Raw genomic sequence first — 19411 nt, 5'->3', positions numbered from 1 at the left:
GTGTGGTGTAATCGAATACACCACTAATTCCAGCAAGTCGCGATTCGGAGCCAACCCGACTATACTACGTCCTGATCCGGTGATGTACGGCCAGTGTCCATGATTATCAAACACAGTCCCTGACCACTGGCTTGTAACGAGGGCGTGGAGCCCAATGTTAGGAGCCGCCGGAGGCTCCGCATATACCTGCGCTGTATATTAATATCAGATATCAGTTCGAGGGCTTGAAAAAAATAGACCGTTGACTTGCCACTGACCCTGGGAAGGTCACGAGTGACGACTCCCGAGGGTAAACCCAGGGTCCTCGGACATGGAAGATGATATCTCGGGCGGCAGCAACCACGAGGGAAGATGACTTTACTTGCGGCTTCAAAGGAGCTCTTCCGCTCGTGGTTACAGTGGTTGTTGTAGCACGGCCATATATTCCGAGCACAATACATATACATCATGATTCAAGCTCGAGCAAAGTATGAGCTAGTATGAGTATGAGGCGCGAAACGCGAAACGCAAACCCTAACCTGATAATTGACATTGATGGTGATGTCACGGCGTCCACGCGTTTCGAGGCGCATGCTTACACTCTCACGCCGGCTGTCTGCTTTCTGGCGAACCGCTAATGTCATGAGTGAGCAGACTGATCGTCCTGGTTCTGCTTATAGAAGACGCGGCGAAGGACGTGGAAGAGGGCGCGGTAGAGGGCGCGGTAGAGGCGGGCGCGCACAGGACACTTCGTTCAACCATTCCAATACCCCGAACGCAGTGCTTCAGGCTCCTGAGAATATAGCAGGTCCCTCAACGCAGATTCCACAAGGTCCCCGAAACGTAGACACAGAGCCAAGGGTGCCCAAGCCGCGTTTGACGCACTGTCAGTGGTCTCGCATCTACATCCCGCCGTGGTTCGCCAACTGAACCCACTTGCGCAGTCCTCGCACTCCCACTCGTATGTACTGTCTCCGCATTGAAAATATTTATATTTTCGAATATCATGACAATTGTGTACATCTACAGGGCCACCATACTTACCTCCACGAGACGGTTCAGGCTTTCACGAACGCGCTCCTCATGACGGAGCCCGCCATACCGGGACTCGACCGTTCGGTCATCATCCCCGCACGCAGGCTACACCTCACGCTCGGCGTCATGTCGCTCGATGCCGAGCCCACATCTCGGACACTGGACGGCGCGCTCGCATTGCTGCACCAGGTGCGACCGCAGGTGATGCAGTTGCTGAACGGCCAGAAGCTGCGCGTCGCATTCCGAAGCATGGACATTATGAAGCCGGAACGAGGTGATCTGGAGCGGGCGCATGTAATGTGGGTGGGCCCATCTCCGGAAGATAACTGTGCGCGACTGTTGAAGAGCGTTGCCGGTGCGCACAGGTTAATCTAATTCTAATTCCGCCGAACTAAACTAGGGGCCAATGTTGTCAGAATTCATACAGAGAACATTTCAGGATGCAGGCTACGTGCTGGGCAATCGCCCTTTAAAAGTGAGCCACAGATTGGGCGGCTACGCCTTCATCGCGTCGGAACTGATCAACGTCTGGTTCAGCTCCATTGCACTGTCTTAAATACAATCTATCGAAAGCCGCGCGGAAAGATCCGCCAGCCGTTCTCGTATGCCTCCGTACTGAATTCAAGCGCGCTGCGGTCAATTGCGATCGAGCGTTCTGAGACCGCGAACGTAGTAGAGCCTCAGGCACCCACGAGGGGCCCCATGCGGGTGAACTTGGGCGAGTGGGACGTTGAAGATATTCAAATATGCGAGATGGGAAGCTGGGGGCCAGAAGGGGAATATGTGTGCATTGGGCGGTGTGGCCTCACATGAAGTCTACGTCGATAAGACGAATACTGGACTGCAAGCTGTGCAAGGCGCTGCCAGTGGCAAGAAGAAGGCGCAAGCTGTGTATGCTTCGTGGGCGGAGTGGCCGTAGATAGGCAAAGGGTTCTCACGCACAGACCTTGTGCTTACGTAAAAATGGGGATTGCTGTGTATGGCAGTGGGTTGAAGTTGAAACTTGAAAGGCCGCTGAAAAGCCCGCCTGCTATCATTGCGCTGCGACGTCGCCTCGCTGCTCAGCTTCCACATCCGCCGTCCTCGTCGTTGCCCACCACCCACTGTCCGCTTGATTTATATCCTTGTCGCTTCTAATCCTTCGCTATGTCTGAAATTCGCAGGAAGCTCGTCATTGTGGGTGATGGTGCTTGCGGAAAGGTGTGTCGTGCAGCTGCGCCCGTTGTCGTACCACCCCTGTACTGACCTGCGCTATCACGCATACCCCCCACAGACCTGTTTGCTGATTGTCTTCTCGAAAGGGACGTTCCCGGAGGTCAGTCCTTCGTATCCGCCCGTTAATACGGGCGGCCACACGAACATTCCATGCGTTGAAACTCGGCGCTAATACCTACCACAGGTCTACGTGCCGACGGTCTTCGAGAACTATGTTGCCGACGTGGAGGTTGATGGAAAGCATGTCGAGTTGGCGCTATGGGATACGGCCGGTCAGGAGGACTACGACCGTCTGAGGCCGCTCAGCTATCCCGACTCCCACGTCATCCTCATTTGCTTTGCGGTTGATTCACCTGATTCTCTGGACAACGTGCAGGAGAAGGTATGCATTGTTTAGCTTTCGCCAAGTGCTTGCTAACGACGATCTGCTGTGCGCTCGCGCTCCTTGTTCACATCATTGCCACGTTGACAGTGGATTTCTGAAGTCATGCACTTCTGCGCCGGCCTCCCTATCATTTTGGTTGGCTGCAAGAAGGACCTCAGGCGCGACCCACGAGTAATTGAGGAGTTGCGGAAGACAAACCAACGGCCTGTCACCCCCGAGGAGGTGCGTCCGTATATTCGGGCGACGCTAGCGGTTGCGGGCGCCCCTGCGTCCACTTGCGCGGTCATGCTCCGTCATGCACGTGCTTGCGCAGCACGTAATACAGGGGCCCTGTTACCGCCGGTTCGCTTGTGGTTGCCAGTTGGGCGGTGATTGACGCTGCTTGCATGTTACAGGGTATGGCGGTTCAGCAGAAGATCGGTGCGAAGCACTACCTCGAATGCTCAGCCAAGACGGGTGAGGGTGTGCGCGAGGTGTTCCAGTATGCCACGCGTGCGGCACTTTTGAGCCGGCCCAAGGGTGGCAAGAAGCACCACTGCGTTGTTCTCTGAGCGGCGGGGCAGCATATAGCATCTGCATGCGTTTAGCTAGATTTGGTCGTTCTGGAGTCTGGCGCGCGTGCTGCCCTTCGCCGTCATCATACCCCATCCCCTCATGACTAGTACTATCTTTTTGCAATGACTGTCATACACCTCATCTTTCGTCGTATTACATTGGTCTACGGCCTACCCGTTGTCTGTCGCAGATTGGTGTCGTTCTGTTCTCTTGACTGCAACACGTTCTAAGATACGCGTTTCTTTACCGTCGCCCCCATCTCTTTGCATGTAAGTAACGAACGTGGTCGTCATTTATGAGCTTATAATGTCAAACGGTCTTGCCCAATGATGTCCACAAAACTCGACATGACGACCTTATATATGCGCACTCGACAGATGTTGGTGGGCGCTTGGTGCATTTTGTCCTTCTCGGACGACTGCTCTGTCGGTTTCCAAGGTTGCGCTCGTCTTGCATTCGGACGTCTACGAATACGATAAAAGTGTTCAACCACGTCTGTCTACACTACCGGAATAGTTCTAGTAGTCTCTAGCGACAACATAAGGCGCATATAGTCGCTACACGACGTGGGCTGACAAGTGCCTCTCAAGCCTGGGTTGACTCGCTTTTCGCAGAGGTGAGCCTTCGTCTTGGTTCACTTCAATTCTTGGCTCATATTACAGCCCTTGTCGTTTGCGTGTCGCCAACAGCCCGTGGTCAGCATGCCCATATATAGCGCAAGTGTGACTGCCCGTCTGGCGCAGTCATCTCCATCTGTGTCCGCCGAGAAGGGCGCATACCGCATGCGTGCGCCGCCAACCCGCTCGCCGTCCAAGCTGCCACGCCGCTCGCGCGTCCACCATCCGACGCCGTCGTCGTATGAGAAGCAAATGGCGGTCCTTGTCGTCCTCCTGATCTCTGCAACCCTGTCCTCATTCGGCGCGGCGTACTATCTATTCACGACGAGGTGGGAGGCTCGTGCTCCTCCTTATGTGCTAGGCGGCTCTGACGCTATCTCTCGGCCTCAAGTCGTCCAGTTTGACTTTGACTCTGACTTCGACCCGGCACCAGCTGCGTCGACGCTCCCGTCGGGCGACCCTGGAGAGAGATATTTGGCTTATTTACCGCATAGTGGTTTCCATAACCAGCGTATTGCTTTCGAAAATGCTCTCGTGTTGTCGCGCTTACTCAATCGAACTTTGCTTGTCCCTCCTGTGCGCCTGGGCGATCTGCCGATCTACTATCATCCCTTCGATGAGCTGCGCGGTGCGATCAACAATTCAAGCAAGTCTGGCCTCGCGTTCTGCAAGGGCCTCTCCTCGGAGGATCTGTATGTTGCCTCTGAATGTCGTGGATATCATGACTACACGTTTGTACCCTGGGAATGGCTAGTCAACCTGAACGAAATTAAGAAGGAACAGAAGCTGCTAGCCTGCTGGAACTTGACCGACGCCTGGCTAGAAGAGCAACTTTTCATGAAAAGTGAAGACGTCTTCTACCTTAGAGACACTGCTCGCAATCACTATGGTTTTGTCGACTTTGCTCAGTCTTCAACTCTCCTCTCCCGCAAATATCTGGAGTCCCTCTACATACCCTCTCTGGAGCCTCGGTCAGAACGTCTCCTCTTCCTGGGAACGCTCTTCGGCTCCTCGCGCCTACACCTGCGTAAACCAGGAAACTACAGCTTTCGTAAACGCATCCGGCAGTCCATGACATTCACCAACCCTGCGCTGACTGCAGTAGCCGACGCCATACGCGTCGCGCTCGGCGGGCAGTACCTCGCAGCGCATATACGCCTTGGTGACGGCCTCTTCCTCGAGAATGCGCACGGCAATGTCCGCCTTGCGTGGTGGAAGCTCGTGCACGGCTCGCTCGGTCTTGCCGTGGAGGACGTCCTTGCGCTGGAGCGCGCATTCTACTTTGGCGACACAGAGGCAAACCTGGAAGACGTGGTCCTCGCTCCGCCCCGCATCCCTGCAGATATCCCTGCGCTTCGCGTCCCACACCCGCCGCTACCGCCACTCTCGGGGAACACTTTCTCGGGGAACACTTCGCACGAACTCGTGTGCCATGGGCCACTGCACACATCGCCGCTTCTGCAGGTGCTGAACACGCCACTCTTTATATCGACGGACGCGTTGGACCCGCGCACCGAGCCGCTGCTCGCGCGCTTCGTGCAGACGTTTCCATGCACCGTATTTCTGTCCGACTTTGGGAGATATACAGCTGCACTGGACGGCCTCGAGAACGGGTATGACGGACTGCAGCTCAAACCGTTCCTGATTCCGTTCTTGGATGCGATGATAGCGGCGCGGGCATGGCAGGTCGTTGGTACTGAGCAGAGCACATTCAGTGCGTTCGTGCAGGATGTGCTATGGCGAACTTACCATGGTTTCGAGATTGTGCAGCGGGGCTGAGTCTCATCTTAGATGTAGCACGGATACGTCGTACGAGCAGTCAGGCCTTGTGGGGCTCAGCAATATACCAAATTTTGTATTCTATTAATATGGCGTACTTCTACAATACGTACTCATATCTGGTTAGCTTTGAGCATGTTCTGTGTCATTATATATCGGTACATCGTTTCCATTGCCAGTCAGTGTCCGTGAATAGCATGAACTACTGTCCTTGTGCTGCCGCTTGTCGCAGCTCCTCAGCGTAAATGATGTCTGGGTCGCGCCCACGGACCTCGGGCAAGAGAAGCGAGAGAGCTGCAGACAATGGATCGGTAAACAATCCAGAAGAGGGTTCATATCACTTACCGGCACCAACGAGACAGCAGCCGAAGAAGACTGTCACGGTGAACAGTCAGTGCATGCAGGAAAGAAGACGAACGCAAACTCACTCCACAGCACGGCAGGTGTACCGATCGATTGACTGAGGCTGTTGAACGCGAGCGCGGAGACAATCGCGCCGGCCTTACCGCACGCAGCGGACATGCCGTGCGCAGACGCACGAAAGCGTGTAGGGAAGACTTCTGCAGGGTAACACTGTGATGGGGAAAGAAGCAATGAGCTTCACAGCGGTGCGTGGAGACAGGAGAACAACTTACGTATGTGGTACTGTGGTCGTGTGCATCTACATGCATGAGAGATCGAAGAGAAGAGAAGAAGGCAGTACGCACGCGTTCGCCCCGAAGTTGAAGAAGAACTACCAGATCGCGTGAATATCAAGCCCAGGCACCACGTAAAGTATGTGGACTCACCTGCAGGAGTGCGAAGTTCACGATGAAGGCCGCCGTGCTCAATGTGTGGAACATGCCGGCGAGGATACCCACTGTCAGAATCTCGGCAATTAGATCAGCGCGTCACGAGGGATGCGTGCTGTTAAACGTACAGAAGAATGCAGCAAGAAGGAACCCCTGGATCTGGATCCATTTCCGGCCAAGCTTCTCAATTGTGAGGATAGTTACATAGTATCCTATGCAGAGGCATGAGTACACCGCGGGAGCCGCAGGCTACGCGCGAGGCTTACCGGGCAGGAACCCGAGGCCCGTCACAATCAGGTTACCGAGGCCGATCTTGAATAGGCGGTTCCACGGCGAGCCAGACTTGCCCGCAAACCCTATTTGCTCGAGCACGACGTTCTGGTTAAGGTTCACACCGTAGAAGCTGCGAGGAGGTATGCCACCGTCAATTGTAAATATGCCGAAGTAGGCACACATGTAAACGTACGCAATATCGAGCAGGAACCAGCAACCGGACGTTGCGAACAAGATCTTGAAATGACGCCACTCGGAGAAGTATGCCGCGTACTCTGTGGAACGCAGGCTGTCAGTCATTCCTGTGCCTATGGTATTACGCTAGCGACGAGACGCACCACGGAAGTATGCGCTCTTGGGCTGCCCCGCGGGCTTGCCCTTCGCCGCGTCCGCGGGCGCCGACACAGAGGACACGGTCGCGGAGGGAGAGACTGCGGGGTCAACAGGTTGTACGTTCTCCTGCACACCCGGATCTGCGTCCGCCTTCTTCTTGAGCTCGTCGATCGAGTCCGCCTCGAGATCCACGCCCTTCTTCGCGGCCTGGAAGCGCACGGATTCGGGAAGGGTCAGTCGCTGGTAGAGCGTCGCAAATGCGGGGACAAGCGAGAGCCCGACGAGAATACGCCAGACTGGGCAGGAGTGTCGTGTGAGCCCGGGCACCAAGAAAGAGCACAAGGCATATACCTCCATCGACCTTGCTCGTTTCACCCTGGACTTCGATGACGTTGCGGTAGCATGCGAGCACGATAATGAACATCAGCGAACCAATCAGGGAGCCCCAGCCCTGATTTGCGAAAATGTACGCGAGCATTGTCCCGCGCCGGCGCAAGTTGGCGCGGTCAGTTGTCACTGACGCAGACATAGGGTAATCGCCCCCGATCCCAATTCCAAGGACAATACGGAATATGGATAACCAGATGAGCGAGCCGGAGGGGGAGAGGTCGCCTGAGAGCATAGGCGCGTGGGTCGCGGTAAGTTTGCGTGACGGGGATGGAGGAGAGAGGGGACATACCGGTGGGGTCGGAGATGCAAAGGATAGTCGCGAAGATGATCAGCATGAGCTCCTTGCCGTCTGTGTGCAATCGGTGAGACTGGGCACGGGGAAGAGAACTCGGCCTACGTACAGACTGCCTTTCTGCCAAAGTAATCCGCAGCGTACCCTGTCAAATTCAAATGTCAGTATTGCCTTGAGCAATGGAAATTATTCCGGGGACTGAAGCGAGCTTCGTGAAAAATGGGGACCGGGGTGAAGTCTACAAACACCATCCTCCATTCGCCATTGTGTCCACTCGCTTCAATATAATCACAGCCTATCGCCGCGGCCGGGAAGCAGCAAAAATGGGGGAGACGCGAATCCCTCTGAAAGTGCGACGGGTCACACGACCAGCACTCGCATATTCCTCGGGCGACCAGGCGGCCGGCCAGCGGGGTAGAAGTGAGTGTAGGCAGGCCACGTACCAAATGCAAACTGCCCGACTACGCTCCCGATATTTGCACTTGCTTTGAGGAAGCCCTCGAGGCCAGCTGGAAGGGAGGCGCCGCCATAGAGGCGGTATTGCAGCATGGTGGCCACCGGCTGCAATCGAGGCGCATTAGCTAGGATGCAAAACAGTGAGCTGGGAAGACGTACGTTGATGATGAACAAGTCGTAGGCTTGCAGTGACGGGTCAGAGCTATATTAACGCAGAGAAGGGCGGCAGACATACCATCGAGGAAAAAGCCGACCTAAGAAGAGTCAGACGATCAAGAATGAAGGCAGAAATAGAGACTCACTCCAGTGATACTGAGAAGCTTTATCTCCTTTGTGGTGAGGAAGAATGAGGGTCGGCCATTATCTTCCCGCTCGTACTCCTCGAGGCCCGACTTGACCCTGACGGGATTATTTGACATGACTAGAAGAGAAAACGCGGGGTGGGGAAAGTCAGTGTGAGGGAGAAGGGGGGGTATATAAGAGAGGGTACGGACTTGGACGCACGTTCGAGGAGCGACGCCTCGGAGCAAGCGACCGCCATCAGTTTTTATCCACCTCTCCCTTCTCGATCACCCGCTCACACCACGTGATCGCCCCCGGCGACGGCGTAGCAGTCTCGACACCATCCATCCTCGGCTTTTCGTCCTCTGCGCACGTCCAGACGACAATCCAAGCGCGCACCGCAGATCTTCTTCAGCCTCGATCATCCGTTTGCGGGAATCGCCTCTCCCCAGTCAGCGCCTGGGTGGGCGTCTTGCGGGACATGTTGGGTTTGTCGGTGTCCTGCTGTTCGGGGTTCTGACGAAGCCCTGTATAGATGGTATGTTTTACATTGTTGCCTTTCCTTACGGCGCATTGTAGACGCCTCATCATTACGCAGACGGCCGTCGCATCTGGCATGCTCACCCACGAGCGGATGTCTGATGTTCATCATTATGTCAGTACGACAACTCCTCAAGGGCACGGGTCACCTCGTCTCTGTCAGATCGAGTTCCCACACGGTCGCCTGCGCAGCCCCGGCAGGGACGTCTTCTCTTCCTGGCGGCCTTCTCTCGGTGCGTATTACTTATGACGTCGCGTCAGTCCAATACACATGAGAAGGCGCTGACGTGCTGGTACGGCGTTGTCGGCCAGCTCCTTCGCACTCAGCCTGCGTTCGTCCCGCCGTAAACACCCAGCTGCTGACTGGCCTAGCATGCCGCACCTCGTCGATTCCAGATGTGCACGCGAGTGCGCGCACTGGATACGGCTCCATTCCCATCATGGAAACACCACATCATTGAGATGCGGTCTCGATGAGCCCGAGCGCCCCCGAGCAACGTTTGTCGGCTCTTGCATTGCTTCTCGCACTCCCGATGCGGTGCACTGTGCTCATGCGCACCTCGTACCAGTGTCTCCAAGCGCGACTCTATTGGTTGATATTCTTCTAAGAGTCGGTGTCAGCGACTGCCGTGCGCGAAGTAGTAGTGCCATGTCTTAGCACCAGGCTGGTTCAGCAATCGATCGAGTACGACTATGGCTCCTTCGTTTTGCGCGCATATGTCCAGGTATCAACACCTCATTCATTCTTGCCTGTCCTAGCTGACTCATTCACCTAAAGCACCCGACGCTTCAAAACCGTTCACCTGCCCAAGCGCCCATCTTACTCGCTTAACCCGTTGCCTACTCCGTCCGATGTGCTTCCCCTCTCCGCTCTCCAATCCCACCGCCTTCGGGAGCCTTGCGGTGATGAAACGTCCACGTGCGAGACCACTGCTCTCGGTACTCAGCGCGACCATAGTTCTCTCCTCAATCGTGCTCCGGCTATCTACTCCGTGCATAGAATCTACATGCGACGGCTCCTCTCTGCTTGCGCTCTTGTGTATTATCGGTTCTTCATATTCTCGACACTTTCCTCGGCATGTAAGCTCACCTTAGTAATTGAATGCATGGTAGCCGCTTTGACTTTGACTGGACGTACAAATGGAAATGATTGGACGACACGGCCCCTACGTTCCTACGCATGGCTATTCTAGTTTGCAGCGCGATATCGGTCAACAGGCGGCATAGCGCTCGACCATCGGACACGAGTGTGCAGGCTGCTCCGGGTTGCCGTAATAGGGACTACTCGCTATGCATGGTTAGGAGGACTCGCTGAGTAAATTTTAATGACCCTCTCGCGGCTGCTCATGTGCAATAACTGTTAGCCACCAGGTGTCCGGTTTTCTGATGTCGGTTTACCCTCGCCGGGCTAGTGAGTACCTGCCACGCCGATGGCATGTGTTCTGTTGGAGCGACAGGTGATCCTGAACGCGCATCAATAGCAGGGGCGCGTTTTCAATGCTCAAAGCGCTCGCCATCTGACGGGCATTTATCATTGCGGTAAGCCTCAACCCTCTGTCGCGAGGGGCTGCTCACCCACTCGTTCCTTTGTGCTGTTGTTAAGATGAGCGACTACTCTGCCTCCTACGCCTGCACGGTTTTTGAGCGCAAAATCCCTTTTTGTGCGCTGGAACATGCACGTCACAGAACACCAGTACCACAAGCGGCGGCAGCACTTTGCGAACATCATGGTGATTTCGGCATCAACGCGGTATCAAGCATCTTGCCGGAGTGCATGCTTGAAGCGACTGTGGGCAAGTTGCGGGAATGCAGCGGGCTGTTCCCGACATCCTATAATAGGTGCACGTGAATTCGACCCTTACGGCCGCACTGAAGCCTAATACATATTTTTCTATACAGTCGCGTCAGCTCAATAGCTCGTTTAAGACACGAATCAACCATCGCTTCTTCCGTGATCCTCATGTCTGACACGTTGACAATAGTGATGGCAATACACGTCATGGTCGCGCACTGCCAGCACTCCGATATATCTCATCGAACTTCCATTGGTTCGCGGGATGTGTCAATATGACGCGGGCGAAGTGCACTTCAAGAATCAGTCGGAGGTTAAGTAAGTGCTCGGCTTCCCTTTTGTGTGACGGAAATATGATACGCCAGTTTTACTACAACAGGATTTGCTGACAGGTGCTATATGACAATCATATTCTCTGGCGGAACATGCGACACAACTCGCTCCTTTTACCGTGACCGCTCTGACTCCGGTGTCCCGAAGAAGTCCTCGACAACCGTGAAACACGTCAATCTGGTGCCTGTGAGGCTCGTATGGATTCTAGACAGCCCGTACATCACCCACGTTATCCGATATTAGCCGTTCAGGCGATTGGTGAAGAGCCGACATGCAAGAGGTGTCGTACTCTCCGTTTCCAGCCAGTGACTAACCAGTAGCCTCGAATAGTCGCAGCGAAGCCATACGCAACGTCTTGACGCCCTGAAATAGTACATCGTTGGAACGAGGGATGTATGACGCGTCGGCAAGCGCGTAGTCTTTCGCAGACCTCGTATTTTTAATGACACTTTACGCGATGTTTTGCCAATGCCCACCCGCGGTCTCTTCCCCAATGGGATTAATTGCAACGTGAGGTTGCCGCTACCGCTACTTGTTATACCGCTGCTTATTGTTTCTGCGTCGTGCATCCCCGTTCGAAGTGGCCGTACAGACCACTTCATGTCCTCGAGGCTACCTGAGCTTCGGGAGATGTTCCAGACGGCGTCTTAGCTGTACAAGCGAGCATCGTGACATAAGTTGTACATGTAAGTGTAACAGGATCACATCCAGACGTGAATTAAGTTCTCCTCGGGCACAGGAAGGTGAATCGTGGAGCTGCCTCGCTAACGGACGCATGGCTATCTCCTCGTTCATATAACTTCTTCGCAAGCAGTCTACCAAACCATCGTCCATCCCCGAGCTTGTCTCTTCCTGATTCGACTTCAATGCCACCGTATAGAACTATCCGCTCTGGTCGGGCTCATCGCTTCCACCCCGTGGATGAGGATCGTGCACGCGCGATTCTGATTGTGCGTCCACCATCTATTTGTCGCTCACGTTTATCGATACTCATCACGCGGAAGGTCCGTTCCTACATTCAATACTGGCGCAACTGCGGTATTCCTATGTTTCTCATTATGTTTGAGGTATGTCGTCGTCTCTTCTCAGCCTTTCAGGAGGCCTACACACTCGATCTTGTCTTCACAGCTTCGCGATGTTATCAACGCACTTCGCCGCGGACGTTCATATTAAGTAGCGGCTATCGTCCCGTAAGGATCATTCGTACGTTCAAGAACTGGACTACACTGATGATTGCTCACGCAAAGCAGTAGTCGACCTCATGAACAGCGGAAGAGCATTACGAGGTAGCACAAGCTACCTAGAGTGATTTCTTTCATTTCTTCCAGTATCGCACTGCCTTTCCTTTGTTGTCTGGTTGCTATGTATAGCTATCGTTGCTCTCTGATGAATCGAGTTCACTGATCATTACTTTTATTGTTCCTTGTTCGCTTGCACAGATGCGGCTCATGCTCCCCACCCAGGTCGAGCTTCGCCTCTTGTCAGCCGCAGCGAAGCTCGCCTTGTGGGGTTCGTGTACCAAACCAGCTTCAATGTGAGTGTTAAATCAATAGAGATGAAGAACATACAATGCAACGTACACAAATAGGCATGAGATCTGGAATGCAGGAAGATTGATTGCGAGCATGACAGCAAACAAAATATAAGGCAAGCATACAATGGACAGAACATGCCTAGAAGGAGAAACTGCCCCGCCGGCTGCTGCTCCCGAACGATGAGTACGGGCTCCCGTCACCGAATCCGCCACCACAGAATCCGCCACCCCCATGGAATTACACGAAGAGTTCGGAGAGGTCCATCGGGCTCATGACGCCCATACCACCCATGCCTGGCCCCATGCCGTCCTCATCCTCGTCCATGTCGTATTGTTCTCTCCGCGCTGGGTCGTACAGGACAGAGTGTGCCTCGACTATGAGTTTGAACTTCTTCTCGTCGCCGCCCTAGAATAAGGCGTCGACAATCTGCAAATATGATCGCTGCGATGAGACGTACCTTGTGTGGATAATGCTTTAAAATTTCTCTCCGGTACGCCTTTTTGACTTCGTGCTCAGTGCACTCTCTAAAGACACCTGTATAACTGCATCATTAGCGCTGGCGCTTGAGCATCAACGTCAGATGCCATACAAGGATTTTGAAGTAGTCCTTTGACTTGCTGCGCTTGAGCGCCGCCTCCGCCTTACTGAGCTCGCCGCGAAGTGCACGCACGTCCGCGTCGATGCCCTCGAACTCCTACTCAATTGCAGCCTTGAAGTTTGAACACGAGCGCGCGTGTGTGATGCCTTGAACGACCCTAGATTAAGCTGCAAGGACTCTTCCGTGTCCGCGAGAGCGTTCTGATGTCGCTCAAGCTGTAGTGTTAAGTGGTATAAGTACGCGCTCTCAAAATGCGTCATAGCGCTCAGATCATAACAGCGGCATGCTCTCCGCCTCTCCGCCTCTCCGCCCCCCCCATCTCTCAAAAACGTCCCGCCTGCCACTCGCCTCGATGTTCACGCCATGTTCTCCCATCGACGGCGACGACTACGCGCAGACAGGGCCTTACCAAGTGACCCCTCTGCTCGTCCTTCTCTCTCGGACGACTCACGCCCAATCTCAGACGACTCACGGCCCAGCTCATGCCAGGCGCCCACAGCGGCGCCCTTGCTGCGTTCGTCGCGTTTGTCTGCTCCCGGGCTCTCCCCGCTCGACCTGCACAGCTCGCTCGCGGCCCGCCCCCGCACTCGTTCCGCCAACGACGCCCTCATGCGCCGCATCGCGTCCGACGATGCACAGGCTCTCGCTTCTCCGCTCCATGATTCTCTACCGCCTCGCGACCGAACCTGACGACACCGTCAGCCTCCCAGAGCCTCCCCGCCTCTCAGACAACCGCAAGTCGTCCTCTGGCGAGTCGGTGATAGGCGCCAAGCCCCTCTGGGCCCCGATACACCTCTTTTCGGCAGTCGCATCCCGCCCGGCACTTCGACTCAGTCTCCCAACAGTTCGATTTCGCCTTCGACGCTCTTCGACATCTTCGACGGTGCGCGACGCTTACTCGAAGCTCGGCACGGTCGTCCCGATGCCTCGCGCGTAGATCTCGGAACATCTTCCACATTCGGCGAACAATAGGGCCACTGGACGCCGCTCGGCCAAGCGCGTGCATCGCTCCGAAGCCACACCGACGTAGCCGGTCTTTCCCGATTAGGTATCGAACCTCGCGGCATGCCTTCAACGACGGACACCGGTCTGAAGTGTCTCGCATGTTTCTCTTCATCTCCGCGTTCGGCATGACGTCACTCTACCGATGAACTTGATATGTGCCCCTCGGTGAGGCAGCTTCTTGAGGAACAATGCAAAGCCCCTTGTACTTGTGCCACTTTCGATAGTCGTAGCGTCCTGTGTAGTATAAAATCTGTCGTACTTCTCTCCAAAAATAACAAGATCCGGTTCCCCCCTCGAGTTCAGAGCTCATAAGCCGAGTTCGCCCCGCGTCTAAGCCTTCAACTGCGTCACTTCGTTCCTCACTGCGTAACCTCGAAACCTCGTCCACTGCGTTTACTCGTCGATACCGTCTCGACGAACCCTTCGACTTCGACTATTGTCGAAGAAACTGCGAACTGCGTCCTAGCTAAGTCCCCCCTATCGAATTGTCTCTTTCTTCTACGATTCTTCGAAGAGCTCTCCCGAGCTTCGATCGTCTCCACTAACCATCCACAGCCTCCGAGTAGCTTCGACGACGTGTCGAAGCCACCTCGTAGCTTCCCCATCGTTCGTAACCTTTTCCGAAGGCGTTTCTCGTGTTCACTCGAACCGCGGGACACCTTGCTGCTAACTCCCCTCTCACTAGACTATAATCCGTCTCTCTAGTCCCTTTAGGTCGCACCCAGGTTAGGGGTTAGGGTTTCATAGGTCGTATCATTTCTGGAGCCCACCGCGAGGGGATTTCAGGCAAGAATTCGCCGCTTTCGGGTTTCCGAAAATGTCTCCAGTAGTCACCCGCTCGCAAGCGCGTGAGGCTGCTAGCCGCAGCGCCGCCGAGAACCTCGACAGCTCCTCTAGAACGCAATCGACTCCCTCTCCAACCATTCCCGGTAACTTCGACCGCGACGAAGAAGACGAGATAGACCAAGAACTCCAGGACGACTTCGACGAAGAACCGATCCCTTCGACCGCCGAAGAACGCACGTCGTCCCCCGAGCTTCTAGGCCTCACTACTTCCGACTACGACATTTCGACTCCTGATCTTTTCGAACGATCCAGTTCTTCGCCCGAACCCGAGGATCCCATCCCATCTACTTCGAATCTCGAACTCCCGACTCCGTCTTCTTTTCGCGCCCACGCTCAGCCGCCCATTGCATCCTCTTCGCGACTTTCAGTCATACCTACATCCGACCTGGCACCTCCGCCACCATTAGCACCTTCGAACGCAGCTGCGAACTCCAACCCCGCACCGCCCGCACCTACGATTCCTTCGACTACTACCGCGTCCTCTTCGAGCCCAGCTCCCACCAACACTACGAACATGAGTCAGAACACGAACACACCGTTGATGCCCCCGCGCGGTCATTCGACAGCACCAAGCTTCGACCCATCGGAAGTCCGTTCGCTTCGGCGTTACTTCCAGGACCTCGAAGCGTTGTTCACCCGGTGTCAGATTACCGACGAAGCAGCCAAGAAACAGTGGGCCGTTCAGTACCCTTCGATTGACGTCGCCGACTTATGGGAAACCATCGAGTCCTTCATCGACGTAACCAAGAGCTACAACGACTGGAAAGCCGACGTACGAGCACTCTATCCTGGCGCCGACGATACAAGAAAGTGGTCGCTGGCAGACATGGATCAGCTCATCGGAGAACGCGCTCGTATCGGGATTCACAATGCGGCAGATCTAGGCTGCTATTACCGCGACTTCATGGCCATTACGAAACATCTCATCGCACAGAACCGACTCTCCCCTATCGAACAAAGTCGTGCATTTCTTCGAGGATTCCAGCCAGCGTTGCTCACACGGCTCGAGACCCGACTGCATCTCAAGCACCCCGATCACTATGCCGACGACCCATACACCATGGCAGAGATTCACGCTGCGGCTACGTTCATTTTACACGGCACATCGAGCACACCTACGACAGCGGCTAACCAGGCTATCGCTTCGACATCGAACACCTCGACAACGGTGCCCCCCAGGATGATCAAGACCGAAGACATCTCGATGATCATCGAAAGCCTGTCGAGGACGATCGCGACGCTTATTCAGCCAACGACGCATGCTACACACAACCACGCCCCCGCACCGAGACAACCAGCTGCCGTCCACGTCCACGAGAACAGCGGAGTTGAACAGACGTGCCACTACTGCGGCAATCGTGGCTGCAGGGTAGGCACCTGCGAGTTCGCGGAGATCGATATTCGGGACGGCAAGTGCAAACGGAACACCGACGGCAAGATCGTCCTTCCGAACGGAAGTTTCTGCCCCCGCACTATCCCTGGTCTCACAATACGAGATCGAATCTACGAGTGGCATAGAAGAAATCCCGCAGCACCAGCTGCTCCGACGATGCTCTTCGAGATCGACGATCGCTCGACTGTGCAAACGTTCACGCTCAACACTAGCGGCAGGATCGAGGCGCTCGAGCGAGAACTCCTTCAGCTTCGGAAGCGAAGGGAGGTCTTCGACGGCGTCGAGATTCTACAGCGGAAGAAGCCTACGACAGCCGTCCCGAAGAGCGCGGAAGCCTCGGGATCTGGTACATCGAAAGGAGTGGCGGCACCCCCGAGCACTTCGACAAGCACGGCCCCGCCTCCGACGATACCAGCAGCAGCACCCGCGCCGTCTTCCTCCTCGCCTACGCAATCCACGTCTCAACCTACTACTACATCCGCTCCCTCAGCACCACCAGTACACCCTTTCGCAAACGCTCGCGACGCAACCTACGCCCCACCGAACGTTCGAAACTTCGCAACTCCGCCGAAGCCCTCGAACGACAAGGGCAAGGAACCAGCGTACAAGACCATCGTCCCCGTTATCCAGCCGAAGCTCGCTGAGGAAATCTTCCAGCGTTCGATGAAGTCGCAGTTCGTCACGCTGACCCCAGAAGAGTTGCTGTCAATCGCGCCCGATGTTCGAAACAAGTACCGCGACGCCGTCACCCCTGAGCGAGTCTCGACGGAACCCGTCGCGTCGGCCCACATCGTAGAAATCGGCGCCGACGAGGTCGCGGCCGTCAACCAGCTCTCGTGTTCAGGTGCAACATTGGAACCCGGTGCTACAATCGTCCCCGACCCCTATGAAACATATCTGAAGCATATCCCTCACGGCGAGCACCCCGCAGAATTCACCGTCGCCCGCGATTCGAATGCGATTCGTTCGATCATCGCGTTGATTGACAACAAAGAGCAGATCGAATGCATCGTCGACCCAGGTTCGCAAATCGTCGCCATGTCAGAAGAGGTCTGTCTCGGCCTCAACCTCCTCTTCGATCCTACAATCCAGCTGAACATGCAATCGGCGAACGGCGAGGTGGACCGATCGTTAGGACTCATTCGAAATGTTCCCTTCCGCATCGGTGAGATCGTATTGTATCTCCAGGCTCACGTCATTCGAAACGCAGCGTACGACATCCTCCTCGGCCGACCCTTCGACGTGCTCACGCAGAGCGTCGTCAAGAACTTCGCCGACGAGAACCAGACCATTACGATCCTCTGCCCGAACACCGGCGAAACCGTCACGATTCCGACGTACGCGCGAGGAAGATCGCGAAGCCGGCAGCATCCTCTCGGGTGTCGCAAATCGCATTTTCTAGCTTCGAGGAATTGATTCCCCATGATCAAGGAGAAGCTGCGCTAGTCATCGACTACGATGGGGTAGAACCAAGTATTTCCTTTGTCTTGCCTATTGATTCCTCGACTCCGAACGCTGTTTCGTCACTGTACCTCTCCGCATGCACCTCCGTTTCTTCATATTTGCAGTCTCTTTACGCCTCGGACAGTACAGCTTCTAATGCCGCCCCGTCGAACACTTCGACGTGGGCTTCGACTCTTCTATTTTCAGCTCCGTTCGCTTCGACTCCGCCAGCTCCCATTCCGGCGAAGTCCATCTCACAGTTTTCCAACTCGATTCTCCCCTTTCCTTCGACGACATCGACTTCTACCCCTTCAACGCACAAGATACTCGCCGCGACGAAGAAAAAGTACAAGCCTGTCGCTCTCAAAACCCGACCCGTCCTTGGTGCCGTCCCCGAACAATTTCGAATACTTCGAAACATCAAGGGCGACCCTCTCTCCATCATGCCTAAGCTTTCGACCGACCCCCCGCCGTTCAAACCTACCGGTTGGTACACCCTCGAACGCTTCGAAGCAACCAATAAGCTTCACGATGGCAACTTCCTACTTCCCGAAGAACATCGAGTCCTCCACCACTTCATGTGCCTGCACAACGAAGCCTTCGCATGGACCGATGACGAGCGCGGATGCTTCAAGCCCGAGTACTTCCCCCCCGTCGATTTCCCCGTCGTTCCTCACACGCCCTGGGTGCAGAAGAATATCCCCATTCCGCCCGGGATCTACAATGAAGTCTGCGCGGTGATCAAGCGAAAGATCGCCGCCGGAGTCTACGAGCCATCGAACTCGTCATATCGATCGCGTTGGTTCTGTGTCGTCAAGAAGGACGGTAAATCTCTTCGACTCGTCCATTCCCTCGAGCCCCTCAATGCAGTCACAATCCAACATTCCGGTGTACCGCCGACGCCCGAATACCTCGCAGAACAATTCGGAGGAAGACCATGCGGCGGCATGCTCGACCTCTACGTCGGCTACGACGAATGACTCATCGCCGAGTCTTCGAGAGACCTAACGACGTTCCAGACACCCTACGGAGCCATGCGCCTAGTCACACTCCCGATGGGTTGGACGAACTCGGTCCCGATCTTCCACGACGACGTCACCTACATCCTCCAGCCCGAGATCCCGCACGTTACGGTGCCCTACGTCGATGATGTTCCCGTCAAAGGTCCCGAAACAGACTACGACGACGAACGGCTCCCTTCGAACCCCGGCATTCGACGCTTCGTATGGGAGCATTTCGAGAACATGAACCGCATAGTCACTCGAATGCGCTACGCCGGAGGTACCTTTTCAGGAGTCAAGAGCATCCTCATCGCTCGAGAAATCATGGTGGTAGGACATTGCTGCACTCCTCACGGACGCCTCCCCGACGACTCTCGCGTCGCTGCAATACGTAACTGGGGTCCATGCGCTACTCTATCCGACGTTCGAGCATTCCTCGGAACCAGGTTAGGTTAGGTTAGGTTAGGTGGTGTTGGCGTCGACCTGCCTGCTGAAGGACTTGTGGCTGACTTGGATGACTTGGGTGGAATGGCGTCCACCCCC

At 55.3% G+C, this 19411-nt stretch overlaps 7 protein-coding genes across 7 annotated transcripts; 5 read left to right on the top strand and 2 right to left on the bottom strand.

The window, feature by feature from the left end:
• Positions 1-479: 479 nt before the first annotated feature.
• Positions 480-1933, top strand: POSPLADRAFT_1050147 (hypothetical protein; the record flags this gene model as incomplete). The annotated part of the gene is made up of 7 exons (XM_024479925.1): positions 480-593; positions 634-787; positions 924-940; positions 1009-1369; positions 1461-1489; positions 1588-1799; positions 1882-1933. The coding sequence occupies 7 exons, from the start codon at positions 480-482 to the stop codon at positions 1931-1933; spliced, it is 939 nt and encodes a 312-aa protein (XP_024333854.1).
• A 136-nt stretch (positions 1934-2069) lies between these two features.
• On the top strand, positions 2070-3410 carry POSPLADRAFT_1041686 (hypothetical protein). Its single transcript, XM_024477957.1, has 5 exons — positions 2070-2214; positions 2288-2329; positions 2414-2611; positions 2702-2836; positions 3010-3410. The coding sequence occupies exons 1-5, from the start codon at positions 2161-2163 to the stop codon at positions 3163-3165; spliced, it is 585 nt and encodes a 194-aa protein (XP_024333853.1). The 5' UTR covers positions 2070-2160; the 3' UTR covers positions 3166-3410.
• A 460-nt stretch (positions 3411-3870) lies between these two features.
• POSPLADRAFT_1157361 (hypothetical protein) lies at positions 3871-5565 on the top strand (the record flags this gene model as incomplete). Its single annotated transcript, XM_024487176.1, has 1 exon — positions 3871-5565. One exon carries the CDS (start codon positions 3871-3873, stop codon positions 5563-5565), a length of 1695 nt encoding a protein of 564 aa, XP_024333852.1.
• Positions 5566-5630: 65 nt separating this feature from the next.
• On the bottom strand, positions 5631-8519 carry POSPLADRAFT_1071706 (hypothetical protein; the record flags this gene model as incomplete). The annotated part of the gene is made up of 17 exons (XM_024482462.1): positions 5631-5859; positions 5911-5940; positions 5994-6138; positions 6201-6210; positions 6273-6298; positions 6354-6424; positions 6485-6568; positions 6623-6759; positions 6823-6904; positions 6968-7258; positions 7314-7574; positions 7642-7701; positions 7754-7789; positions 8088-8205; positions 8260-8282; positions 8336-8354; positions 8403-8519. 17 exons carry the CDS (start codon positions 8517-8519, stop codon positions 5768-5770), a joined length of 1602 nt encoding a protein of 533 aa, XP_024333851.1. The 3' UTR covers positions 5631-5767.
• Positions 8520-10525: 2006 nt separating this feature from the next.
• Positions 10526-11290, top strand: POSPLADRAFT_1157562 (hypothetical protein; the record flags this gene model as incomplete). The annotated part of the gene is made up of 3 exons (XM_024487208.1): positions 10526-10761; positions 10940-11032; positions 11107-11290. The coding sequence occupies 3 exons, from the start codon at positions 10526-10528 to the stop codon at positions 11288-11290; spliced, it is 513 nt and encodes a 170-aa protein (XP_024333850.1).
• Positions 11291-12819: 1529 nt separating this feature from the next.
• POSPLADRAFT_1157305 (hypothetical protein) lies at positions 12820-13261 on the bottom strand (the record flags this gene model as incomplete). The annotated part of the gene is made up of 3 exons (XM_024487166.1): positions 12820-12972; positions 13040-13106; positions 13158-13261. Coding segments are annotated over 3 exons (324 nt in total), but the record flags the coding sequence as incomplete, so codon positions are not given.
• Positions 13262-17087: 3826 nt separating this feature from the next.
• On the top strand, positions 17088-17826 carry POSPLADRAFT_1157560 (hypothetical protein; the record flags this gene model as incomplete). The annotated part of the gene is made up of 2 exons (XM_024487207.1): positions 17088-17761; positions 17793-17826. 2 exons carry the CDS (start codon positions 17088-17090, stop codon positions 17824-17826), a joined length of 708 nt encoding a protein of 235 aa, XP_024333848.1.
• Positions 17827-19411: the final 1585 nt, after the last annotated feature.

Source organism: Postia placenta (assembly GCF_002117355.1).
Source record: "Postia placenta MAD-698-R-SB12 unplaced genomic scaffold POSPLAscaffold_19, whole genome shotgun sequence".
In the NCBI taxonomy this organism is placed as follows: Eukaryota; Fungi; Basidiomycota; class Agaricomycetes; order Polyporales; family Adustoporiaceae; genus Rhodonia; species Rhodonia placenta.
This window is presented reverse-complemented; position numbering and strand designations above follow the sequence as displayed.

Coding starts and splice junctions, on each gene's coding strand:
- POSPLADRAFT_1041686 (XM_024477957.1), top strand. CDS start 2,161: ATGTCTGAAATTCGCAGGAAGCTCGTCATTGTGGGTGATGGTGCTTGC. Junction 2,215..2,287: donor GTGATGGTGCTTGCGGAAAG/GTGTGTCGTGCA, acceptor TACCCCCCACAG/ACCTGTTTGCTGATTGTCTT. Junction 2,837..3,009: donor GGCCTGTCACCCCCGAGGAG/GTGCGTCCGTAT, acceptor TGCATGTTACAG/GGTATGGCGGTTCAGCAGAA.